Source organism: Pholcus phalangioides, unplaced genomic scaffold (genome assembly GCF_987345545.1).
Source record: "Pholcus phalangioides strain wild (caught in Gottingen) unplaced genomic scaffold, Ppha-v1.0 ptg000001l_1, whole genome shotgun sequence".
Classification (NCBI taxonomy): Eukaryota; Metazoa; Arthropoda; class Arachnida; order Araneae; family Pholcidae; genus Pholcus; species Pholcus phalangioides.
The window spans coordinates 25,700,078-25,713,396 of record NW_028301594.1 but is presented as its reverse complement, the minus strand read 5'-3'; the positions used below and the strand labels follow the sequence as shown (position 1 = coordinate 25,713,396).

The 13,319-nt window shown below is 36.4% G+C and overlaps 1 protein-coding gene across 1 annotated transcript; it reads right to left on the bottom strand.

Moving 5' to 3' along the window:
- On the bottom strand, positions 1-13,094 carry LOC149090190 (uncharacterized). The gene is made up of 5 exons (XM_089232588.1): positions 12,865-13,094; positions 11,535-11,578; positions 9,837-9,902; positions 8,265-8,328; positions 1-5,213 (listed from the first exon to the last, which is right to left on the bottom strand). Exons 1-5 carry the CDS (start codon positions 12,931-12,933, stop codon positions 4,071-4,073), a joined length of 1,386 nt encoding a protein of 461 aa, XP_089088714.1. The 5' UTR covers positions 12,934-13,094; the 3' UTR covers positions 1-4,070.
- Between the last annotated feature and the right edge of the window lie 225 nt (positions 13,095-13,319).

Genomic DNA, 13,319 nt, shown 5'->3' with positions numbered 1-13,319 from the left:
AAACATTTAAAACACTTTATTTTTTACAGTTACAAATTCACAATGAAAGAAATTTCTAGCATATAATTTAAAACATACATTATTGTACAAAAAAATTATGGTGGACGGTAACATGTTTGGATAATCAAAGTACAATTAAATATGGTTCTGCTTATTGGAGTAATTATTAAAAGACAAATACAATGTTATTAGTAAAACACTGAAATCATTTTCAGAGCGAATCCTGTTTAATGAATTTGTAAAAATGACCATTTTTATCTCACCAAGGTAATTTTATGCACATTAGGGATAATTAAACCGGGATCCTACAGTTTAGAACCTATTCCAAAATGGCTTTACCTTTCAAGTCCCCCCAAGAGAAGTTGGTGTGCTAACAGTACTTTAGTGTGGGGATATCCTGTGGTTACCTCGATGCCATTACATGATAAATGTCCGTACGTCTAATGAATAACAATAGACTTTTGAAAGAAATATTTTTTTTAGGAAATGTGTCAATTTTTCAACATTAATGAAAAAAATAAAGCAAAACAAACATGTATGGACTTGATAACATGTTCTAGGTTTTAGGAATACAAACAGAAACATTTTAGATCTGTTTCATCTCACTATAACAATGATATATGTATAACTGGGAAAAATGCCAAAGAAAGTTTGATTCAAGGAAAAAAAACCAACCAAGATGTCGATTATGTGAATCAACAGAAAATTCTGAAGCGTCTATCATAAACAAGCCATATTAAAGCTAGAAACAACATGAATGTTTTACATCTCTATAACATTAGTCAACAGCAACCCTAGAAAAATATTTAAAATTTCGACACTTCCATTTTGTTTCTGAACACATGCTTTCCAACACAAAACCTGACTTAATTACTTATGGAAAGACCAAACAAAAAAAAAATTGAATACATTATTTAAAGCACAAACTAATTAATTTAACTAATTAACAATTAATTTATTTTTTGTACAGAGAAGTTAGTTAGGAACATTTTTTGAACATTTACTTAGGTTGATAGCATTTTTTTGTTAATTATGAACACTGTTACATATACCTGGTATATATAAAAAAATCTCTTGTCTGGGGAATATCCCATGTTTTTCCTCAATCACACTGATAACTAGTTAACGAGCTGACTGATTCTTGGTAGAGAAACCATCAATAAATTAGAGACTACCAATCAGAAAGAACAATTAAACTTCAGAAACATTTCAGTGAACAGATGGGGAAAATTTTTTTCTTGTTATTGGATATTCTTTTTTTTAACCCCTGGGAGTTCTGCCTTGACTTCACAGATAAAACACTCATAATCCTTGAAGTTAGGGCTGAACCCCCTGAGGTTAAAGAAAAGATACATACAGCAAGAAAAAGCAACCTGCCCGTTTATGCACACAGAGCCTGAAAGAATTATAGACAGAAAGTATTTACATAGCTTTTCATGTGAAATCAGTGTGCTCGTAAAAAGTTTTAAAAACACAATACATTTTTGTAAAATTAGTGTCTCTTGTTTAGTGAAGAAATGAGAATGGAAATGGTTCTGCTGGGGGAAATGCTTAGATACTTTGCAATGAAGCTTGAGCATAAGGGTCATGCCCCCTACGCTAAAATATTCGGCCACATGGTCAGATTTTTCAGGGGCCCCCACTGTAGTGTATTTATAGCATGAGAAAACAGAAACTAATGATAAAAATTGCTCCGGTCTGGAACCCTGTCAGCCTTATTATTGTGAAGGACATGGATGAGGGTCACATGGTTGAAAAAATTAACACATATGCCACTATTTACATGAAAAATGTTGTCTACTTATGAAAATAGGAACTGATTTTTTTTTAAATCTTAATATCTTGACCATGGCTTCATCAAAACGTTCCTAAAGCTTTACAGATTTCTGATGAGTATTTAAGGATGTACACAGCTCAGAGAAAAAGCTAAATTTAACTATATACACTGTGTGTGCATAAATGATATAATGAGCAATATACTCTTCACTGAAGGCATCAAGGAAGTCTTACAAAGACGAAATCCTATCCACATCTATACATGCATGTGTATAAATATACAGGGTGTCTAAGTCCAAATTCTCTCTCTCGACCTTTATATTATCAAGAGTTTGTCATAGAGGTTTGGTTCCAGTTTAAAAAATGCTCAAGATATGATCAGAAATCACCCTGTACCAATTTTAAGAGTGAAATACAGTGTCACAAAATAAAAAAAAATCTATATTTTTATACAGTCCCCCTGTCCTCTAACTTCTAATTAGACAGTTGTTGCCCTATCTCTTTTGAGCCCAACAAGAGATCAGATGCTTTTAACTGCCATATTCGCTGAGATATTTGAATTCTAAAAACAGAGAAAAAGTTGGGAATGAATTAATGGAGGTGCTTTTTTCCCTCATTTTTATGCTGTTCTTTCCAAACTTTTCTCTGTGATTGAAATTCAAATATCTCAGCGAGTATTGCAGTTTAAAACATGATTTTTTTTGGTCTCAGAAGAGACATCATAAACAAGGCAACCACTTCCTAATTGGAAGTCAGAGGATGGGAGAGACCATATTAAAATTTAATTTTTTGTTTCATGACACACTGTATTTTCACTCTCAAAACTGAACACATTTTGAGCAATTTCTAAATTAAAACCATACCTCTACAATGAACAGTTGATGAGATAAAGGCAGAATTCAGACTTACAGAATGCCCTGTATATACATATGGATGAGAGAACATTTGATCCATATTCTGAATAAATACACATTCTCCATTATTCAGAGAAACGTCTGAGTACAAGAATTTTAGGCAATGTAACACACACACATAGAATTGATAAACATGTAGTAAGCTAACTTGTTCACTTCATTTATAGTCAACGAATTAAGATGGGAAATAGCCCGATCACAGCTTGACTCTGCTTTTAGCAGCAAAACTGCCATGCCAGGAATACGAACGTTTCATAGACTTCAACGCTGGTACATCTCAACAGAGCAGACACAGAAATATGTATTACATCTTAATACAGTAACCCCTTGTCATATCACACATGTCTGGAGGAAAACAGCAATTATGTATAACCAATAACTTTAGGTTCTAATTTTAATTTAACAGTGGTTTTAATAGAAGACGCAGAATAACGCACCACAGTGTAACAAGACAGGGTTACTGTATTAGTAAACATTTAATGTTTGTTTAAACACTACAGTATATTTTATCAAAAATAAAAGTTCAATCATAAAAAAATTTACAATAAGTTCATTTAGATATGACCATCAAATGTGCGCTGAAAGAAATACTGTGAGTATAAACACCAGAACAATACATTATATATTACATTCTTTTTTTTAAACATTACAAGAAGGGCCACCTCAACAGTATTATGGACCCCCCATGGGCTGATAATAACAGTCTGGGCTGGTAACAATCTAAAGGTGACAAATTCGAACAGAATATACTAAAACATATAAGTAAACTTATACCAGCCTATAGGCACTAATTTTTCCTAATATTTGTCACCTGATCACCTATAGCAAATACTGAGTTTGCCCTCCCCTTCACTTAAATATTTTTGAGCCCTCCCAGAATTTCCAATAACATTAAGCCCATGCACTGAAACACGAAAAAAGAAAAAAAAAATTGCATACTCCCACCAAAATTTAAAATTTTATATGTTGTATATCAAACATTATTTCATAATTTGGATCTCATTAACTAACATAAGGACCAGCCCCCAATACACCTGGGCACTGGGTTTATTCTTTTTTTCCTGTTCAAAATCAGTGGGATGGGGGCACCAAAATTAATACTAACCCCAGCTGACAGATTTAGTTTTTGTTTCCAGTTGCAGCCCTGTACCTGGGGGTTCCTGGGTAGGGCCCCATGTGTTAAGACAGCCCTTTACTTGCATTAACAAGTAAAAAAAATCCTCAATTCTTGAGTATAAACTTTACAAGAAACTGCACTATCATTACTAAAAATGATGCTTGGAATCTTTTTCAAATAAATAAGACAAATTACTAACAATACACAAACAGCCTCCATATATTACGCCACCTGGTGGTTATTAAACAACTTTGTTACTCGGATTATTGAGACTGGACTGGTTTGCCCATAATTACAGCTGCCATGGCAACCTCTTCCCGTTTTCGGTCCCGGAAGAAACCGTGGCTCGTTTTGCACTCCCTGACCGTCACAGTAACCAGGTTGGACGTGACATCAGTTATAAGTATGTCATCCACGATTTGATTATGTTTGCGCCAGAATTCGGGGGGCGGTTCGAAGGCCATCGGGAAATCGACCACCCTCTGTTGGGGCTGAAAATAGTATCCGTTATTATTATTGTTGTATTTGGGTTGTAGGAGATTGTTATTGACGCCAGGCGTAGACGGTTGCTGCTGCGGCGGGAGACCGTTATTAGTCACGGAGGGTCCTGATGCAGCTGGCGTCCCCCGATCAGGCACTAACCCCTCGACATTGTTTTCCTGATCGGAATTGTTGGAGGGGCCCCCGGCGTCGCAGCTGTCCCTCCTGTCAACGAACACGGCGCTGCCCTTCTTGTTGTTGATATTATCGGCCTTGAGATTATTAACTTTTTCGGGGGTCAAGTCCCGTAGTGGTCCGCATTGTATCGATCCTAACGGACACGGTTTGGGCGAGACGCCGGAATCGGTAGTCACGACTGTGGCTTCTGACCTCTCTTCCAACTTTGGCACTTTGCTTGACAAATTGTCATCGCGGATATCGTCGTCACCCGAATTTTGATCGTTTTCCGCGGGAGGGCATTTCCGCGTTTCCTTGGTCGTTGAAACAACCGCAGACTTGGTAGTTTTTTCTTCGGTGACGGCCGAGAACCTTCGTTTGACGGCGGGCCCTCGGTTGCTCTTGGCGCGATCGACCCCGTTTTCGCCACCGCTCCGCCTACTGTCGCCGGCAGATGTTTCCTCGACGGGCCTCTTCTCGAATTGAGCTCCTCGACCCGAACTCTGTTTAATATTGATCATTGCGTGTTGCTGCTGCTTTTGGGGCCCCACCGAGGGGGCCGTAGCTGCTCCTCCCGTGGTTTTTTCCTTGTTATTATCATTATCAACATCACCAGCATCGTCATCATCGCTTTGTTGTTTGGACGTTTGGGAACCATCTGCCTTGTCACTGCTGCTTGTTTTCCCGTCCCCCTGCTCAGATGAAGTAATTTCGGCGGCTGCCGGGGCTTCAACAGCAGCACTTGCGTTCTGAAAATGGAAATGATATTCATGGAGAATTCTTCTGAAAGGCTATTCCCCACTCGCTTTTGATGCTCCCTCTCTAGTTTAATCTTCCCCTCTTTTATACATATGAATGGAAATTCCCCCCCCCCCTACATTAGAAACGCATAAATATTATAAAACTGGGAGAAACTTTGTACAAATCCCATAACTTTAAATGAACTGTGAACATATAAAACACTAAATGGGTGTGTAGTGAAACATAAAATTCTCATTATATCGCTTAATATTCACACTCATGGAATAATATGGTAAATACACTGGCATCTGACATTACCCTGATCAGAATGGGAAATGGCAATGCTATCTATTACCCCAAAATGCGGAAAAATTGATCATGGATCTGTTTATGAGTAATTTATATTTGGTCCTTTAGCAACTTCTGAAAAGAACCCATTTTCTTTTATTCACTCTTATTTACTTTTGCTGCTCAAACGAAGTTCCAGTAAATAAATTAGTGAATAATGTCATGAATATGTATAATCATACATCCACACATCAATTTTATCTGATGGGTTCCGAAAACTTCACTAGAATTCTTTTGAAAAAGCGTTTTATTTATTAAAAAATTTATAATTAATTCACTAATATATATAAACTGAAGAGCCAAAAAAACTGGAACAGGTATGCGTATGCAAATAAAGAGATATGGAACCAATCAGAGTACGGCGCTGCGGTCGGCAACGCCTATATAACACAAGTGTCTGGCATAATTGTTAGATCGGTTACTGCTGCTACAATGGCAGGTTATCGAGATTTAAGTGAGTTTGAACGTGGTGTTATAGTCGGCGCACGAGAGATGGGACATAGCATCTCCGAGGTAGCGATGAAATTTGGATTTTCACGTACGACCATTTCACGAGTGTACAGTGAATATCGGGAATCCGGTAAAAAATTAAATCTACGACATCGCTGCGGTCGGAAAAAGATCATGCAAGAACGGGACGACTGACGAGAATCATTAAACGTGACAGACGTGCAACCCTTCCGCAAATTGCTGCAGATTTCAATGCTGGGCCATCAACAAGTGTCAGCGTGCGAACCATTCAACGAAACATCATCGATATGGGCTTTCGCAGCCGAAGGCCTACTTGTGTACCCTTGATGACTGCATGCCACAAAGCTTTACGCCTCGCCTGGGCCCGTCAACACCGACATTGGACTGTTGAGGACTGGAAACACGTTGCCTGGTCTGATGAGTCTCGGTTCCAATTGATTCGAGCTGATGAACGCGTACGGGTATGGAGACAACCTCATGAATCCATGGACCCTACATGTCAACAGGGGACTGTTCAAGCTGGTGGAAGCTCTGTGATGGTATGGGGCGTGTGCAGTTGGCGTGATATGGGACCCCTGATACGTCTAGATATGACTCTGACAGGTGCGTAAGCATCCTGTCTGATCACCTGCACCCATTCATGTCCATTGTGCATTCCGACGGACTTGGACAATTTGAACAGGACAATGTGACACCCCACACGTCCAGAATTGCTACAAAGTGGCTCCAGGAACACTCTTCTGACTTTAGACACTTCCGCTGGCCACCTAAATCCCCAGACATGAACATTATTGAACATATCTGGGATGCCTTGCAACGTGCTGTTCAGAAGAGATCTCCTCCCCCTTACTCCTACGGATTTATGGACAGCCCTGCAGGATTTATGGTGTCAATTACCTCCAGCACTACTTCAGACATTAGTCGAGTCCATGCCACGTCGTGTTGCGGCACTTCTGCGGGCTCGCAGGGGCCCTACACGATATTAGGCAGATGTACCAGTATTTTTGGCTCTTCAGTGTATTTATATATACTGTTTTTTATATTTTCAGTAAAAAATAATGTTATGAATATAATATTTTTCCCAGCAAAATCTGCTTGATCATTTCCCTGACCACAAGGAAGAAATATAATTCAAAATCTTTACTTCCAAATTTAAAATTTCTGTTTTTCAAGTTTGTTTTTTCCTCCTTACAGAATTTTTCCCTGACTCTTATCAAACATCTCGAATCTTTCCCTGAGTTTCGCCAACTATTTCACATTTTTTTACTATTTTTCATTTCCCTGACTTTTCCCCAGATCCTGAAATAAGACCTGAGCAGAGCTCCTGTACATGAAATTTTCAACCAGTAAAAACAATAATATTAGAATCACAGCATGCAATAGCTTATTAGGCCTATATTTGGCTGTCTTATTTTAGCTTGAAAAATATAGAATTGTAGAAAATGAATTTCATAATGGTAACATGAATTATGCATTAAAAAAACACTAAAAATGCTGTGCTTTATGCTGAATGGAAAAATTTATTTGGTTTTTAAAATTTCACTTTGGTAAAAAGTTGAAAAAAAATTGTACCAAATGTCAGGTGGGGAGCACAGTTCTTGCCAGAGATTTATTGTTTTGAAGGAGGAGGAGGAAAAAAAAACATAACAAGAAATATCTTCTCGAAAGAAAGTCATAGAAGATTATTCCATGGTGATCCCACCAGACAGACGATAGTACCTTCTTCTATGTTAGTGTGCACCTGGCGATCTTTTTTGTTCTCACACCGGGGGATTTCTGGCTGGATTGTCAAGGGGAATGTCCATAGTAGAAACAATATCATAACTGTATTGGGCACTTACAGTGGACTCTCCTAAGACAGAATTTATCGCGGTTGCAGCCCTGAAAGCACTAAGTTTGGAGTTCCAGTGAAACCAAATGATATGACAAATTTTAGATTTTTCAACAGACATTTTACACGTCTTGTATTACACCTAAAAGTTGCAAACAACGAACAAAATTTTGCATACTACTAGAACATACTTCAACATTTCCAAAATAATCTCAGTTAGACTGTAAACAACTTTACTGTAGCTCATCTGGCGCTACCTATCATTTCTGGCAAGAACTTTGTTTCCCACCTAATATCTAATTATACAAAAAACTATTGATCAAAAACACCTATCCACTTTTGTTGCATATTTAATCTTTATGCATGCCAGATGCAAATGAAATAAAGGCCAAAAATTAAGTGTAAATACCTGGTTTCTGTCCTTTTTAGGCTTTGGCCCTCGTTTAGCTGGCACAGTATCTTTGTCCCGTGTACTATCAAATGAAAATAGACAAACATATAAAATTTTAAAAATGAATTGCTCCACTATACATATATATATTTCTATGTATCAAAACATTAACAAAAAGTTGATTTTCAAGTCTCATTCCTGATCAAGATACCAAGTCATTGGTAATCTACTGGACCTAGACAACTATTAAGCAATTGGACCACTGAGAAAAAAATTGTGGTGGTCTGGGGTACCAGTAGCGAAAACCCTCTCTCCACGTGGTGATACATTGATCGTGGAAAAATCTCCTACAGGAGAATCACTGATCCACAACAAATTTTTTACGGCTTTTTGTACATCATTGGTAGTATATCCATTTTCTAAATGCTAATGTATTTGGGAAAATTAATTATTATTTAGAACAGATTTTGTTTAGTGGACCAGTCTTGATGTCTGCAGACCAGTAGGTTCCCGTATTCACTGGTCGTGGGACCAGTGACTTTATTTTCAATTCTAATGCTGATCATCAAATTTCTTAATAATTTCAACATGATTTTTTTAAACTAATTTAGTATGTCTGTAAAAAATTGAAAAAATGTAATTAAAAGATATATTGATACATTAAATTAATGATTTCACTGAACTATACAGTAAACTGGATTATACAACACACTCTTTAACAATATGCTTAAAGGATAATTGACAAAATCTGGTATATCTAAAAAAATACACAACAAAAACTAATTAGATTTAAAAAAAAAAATTTCATTACTTTTATTTTAATTATGATCTATATGTATTTATGTTTAATATTCCTTTTCATTCACCTTTTTAGTTATCTAATGGTTTTAATTACAGGACATACCGATGGGAAATTGGGGAGTATATTGCATATAGGGGGTGAGCAGATTTTTTAACATGACAGAACTGGGACATCTAGGCAGTTCTGTTCAAACATTGTTCATTTGTGACAAGTAGTTCACCAATTTATACCAATTTATACACCAATTTATACACCAATTTATTTTTCTTATATTTTGCTCTTCAAGGACAGGGGATCCGTCCTGGTTACTTGATATCAGTGATTTTCAAAAGGTGGCCCCAGAGAGATTGCTACGGGAGTCAGCTAGATATCTTTCAGAACAAAAACAGAAAAACAATAAAGCAAGTGGAGTTGTTATGACACAGAGCAGGGGAGCCTTCCTCTCATCTAGTGTTTGATCAAAGAGTTCTGGAGTAAGTGCTAATCAGAGAAAACACTACTTTAAACATATACATTTTTAATTCTCACAAGATTGTTTCTTTACCGAAAATTTTTCCAAGTCTACATAAATATTCTTCTAGTTTTCCAAAACAAAAGAAAAAAAAATACAGTTGTTAATGTTTTTTTTTTGTCTGCTATATACACTATTGGCTTAAATCAAAACGATAACTTTACACTAAAATGAATGAGAACACTTCGAATATAGGATAAGATTATGCAATAGACATTACAAAACTATACTTTCAATCACCATAACACGATAATACACAGAACAAAAAAGAACTCACCCAGACTGGAATGCTTTGAGAAGACGACTGTCAAGTATATTTTTTTCTGGTTCCCAAGTATTATGCCTTAAAAAAAATATCATAAATAAAGCACACTTTAACACTACAATGCAATGACCAGAAAATATGCTAAGGGAAACACAATTCCATCAGCAAATATTTGCTCTAACTAAATAGATTTCAATAGGCTCTGTGATTAACACTGAACAAATGTATGTTGCTTTGTAACATCCACTTATTATAAACCTTTACTGATCCTGCAACATTTAAAGCCAGGATTACACTATAAAAGTTTTGTAAAAGCTCTTTGATAAAACTTGAAAAATGCAATAGGTTTATTGCTTGAACTTTTCAAGTTTTATAAAAGAACTTTTATAAAACATTTATAATGTAATTACACCTTAAAGGATGCTTCAGGGAGCAGTCAAAAACCAGTTATGAAAGATCAAATTAGCTACAATACTATATAACATGAATTTTTGCTCCCAGATAGTCAACCTCATTTCCCCCGATGACTTGATTAATAAAGCAGAAAATAACAATTTCATGTTTTAAACTTCACCTTTGAACTTGGGAGAGCACATTTTTGTAATTTTGGATGTGAAATACCTGAAAAGCAGGATCATGCGACTTTCAAGGAAATATCACTATATTATACGATCATAAAGATATCATTATTATATAATATTACGCAATAAATGATGATTTTTCTCCTAGGATTGCCAGTTATTGATCTCACAAATCATGGATAGCTAAAGGTGACCATATTTCATTGATACTAAAGTGAGACACAAAGTCAAACATTGACAACCAATCATAAAAAAAAGTCAAATTGCCAGGCAGTCACAGAAGGAAAGCTCACGCTTGTGGAAAAAGATGAAAATTCATAAAAAATGGGATTCAATGTTTTTCAGATCACACGTACTAAATCCTCCATGCCCATCTACATAGTGTAAACATGGATGCTTATTCAGAACAGCAAAATAAGCACTTTTACCAAAAAATTCTCAACTTAGCATATATAGGCTATATCAAGGAAAACATATTGAAAATTTCAAGGATTATTTTTGGGGACTAAAATGTGAGGAGACGTGTATGAGAATAAATACATAAAGATTCTCATAATTTTTTTAAATTTTAAAGTGTCTAATTTTATTTTTGTGAAACGTCTACATACGTGACTTATATTCTGAAAGCTATTTTCAGTTTTTGATATGATTATCAGTTTGAAACATTCTTATTTTTGCCAATTTTAATATTCTGCGTGCTAAGAGAAATCTGCTAACACATTTTTGACCTATTTAGTGAGTTGGGCACTCATCATTTTCCCAGGTTGACAACCTTGCTATTTACTGTTTTGCCATGGGGGAAAATTTTTTTGGTACTTACGGCGTTTACCATTTCCAGTCTTCAATTTACCTTCATGAATGAATAATTTTTTTCTGTGAAGTCAAATTTAAATTGATGTATTTATTTTGAAAGATTTTTTTTTTATGTGTGGATTTATAAAAACAAAAAGGCAACTATAAAATTTTTTTTTTAAAGTATTTTCCAAGAAACAACAGAACAAAAATAAAATAAACATTAAAATTACCTTGTTTTCATTTGATTATCCTAGTTTACACTTGTAATGCTAATTTTAAATTAATATTTTTGTATGTTTGAAAATGTCACAAAAAATACATAAAATGTCCTTACTTTGGGCTCCAGCCTTTCCACTTCACTAAATATTCCACTTTACCCTATGAGAAACGAGAACAAAACTATTTATTGTTATTTTTTTTGCATATATATTTTGTTCGTAATTTTGCCCAGATAGCAATTCTACCTATGATATAAACCAAATTACGTCCATAATTCATGAATGAGTGTATAGGCGTACGCAGAATTTTCTTGGGGGGGGGGGGGGGGGTTCAATTTTTTTTTCCTCAAGGAGGGGGTTTTTACGGGTTTTCCTGCAAAATAACACTATAATCTCGGCTTGAGGGTGTTAGAACCCTAAACCAGGGTGCAGGTCAGGGTTTAAGCTATGGTCACATTTTGCGAAAAATGTGAAAGAAAATCGTAGAATGCAAAATAAGAAGTCGCCACTTTCACAAAAATGTTTTTTTTTCCAGCTTAAACCCTGGTGCAGGTGGATCTAGTGCTCTAGGTCTAGGACTGGGGGAGAGGGGAAAGGCAATAAATTCTTTCCAAAATTAAAACAGAGGCGGCATAATACATGCTTGTTCAGCTGTTGAGGTCCTGAACGGATAATTGCCTGATAGCCCGAACAGGCCTGTAGCCAGAAATTTCGTTTGGGAGCACCACTTTCATTTTGGTGGGGGGGGGGGAGAACCAAAGTGATAGAAAAATATATTTGGCCATCTTTTTCCCTTTCTTCTATAATTTTCTCACATTGGGGGGGGGGGCACCTCAACAAGTCTTCCCCCCCCCTCCCAACCTTTAAGTGCCAGAGGGCAGTGCCCTCTTAATACATAGGCCATGGCTCCAGAGTCTCACAAAAACAAGACCTTGTTGAAATTCTCGAGAATTTGCAAGGTAGAGCCTCAGAAAAATCAGTTGGACCTGCTGATGCTGCTCTAAAGACAGCCTTAACCTGGGGGGGGGGGTACAGTTGCAATTTTTTTTTCGGTCAGCAGGGGGATCCTATCGTCCATATTTATGTTTTTGTTTCATGACCATGAAATATTACTTTGATAAACGAGGGGGGGGGGGGTGTTTACGGACACTTGGGGAATAGGAAACTCTAATTTTAAAGGTTTGCATCAGGGCCGCGAAATACTAAAAGCCCGTCCCTGCTGACACACGCAAAAGCAGAGATTCTGCAAGCGGAAGGTTCAATCACCTCTCAACTCATAACAATCCGGCCATTGGCTGATCTATCCATAAAAAAACAAAAGCTCAACCGATAGGAACTCGATTGACATTTGATTCATTAAATGACAACCAGAATTCATTCACTGCGTTAATGTTTACTGAAACGTATAAAAGAAACAATTGAAATCAATTTAGTACATTTATTTACCTTTCTAATGCGTTTCTTTTGTAGACATTCGACGGCGAAAACGCGTTCGCCCACCGATGACAGTTCCATTTTCGCCGATGATCCCGCCAGCTTGAAATATTTATGTTTCTATAATCCCTTACGAATATCAACAACAACAACAAGCACAATAATCCCACGCAACTTCCCGCACACAAAAAACAGGACCACTTCCTCTCACGGACTCATCCGGACGACTGAGACTTCTTGTTGTTCCCGGCAATTTGAAAACAGTGATTTTTTTTTTTCCCCTCCTTTTGGCGAGATATTTCTCTTTGGCGACTTCGCTCAGATCGCCAAACGAAAAAAAACAAACGCCAGACAGCAAATAAAATATCAAAAACTTCTTTATCAATTTTTTTATATTATATTACAAAGCGTTGAATTTATTTTTGTTTTAATTTAATAATTTTTAAATAAATTTGAATTTTGATAAC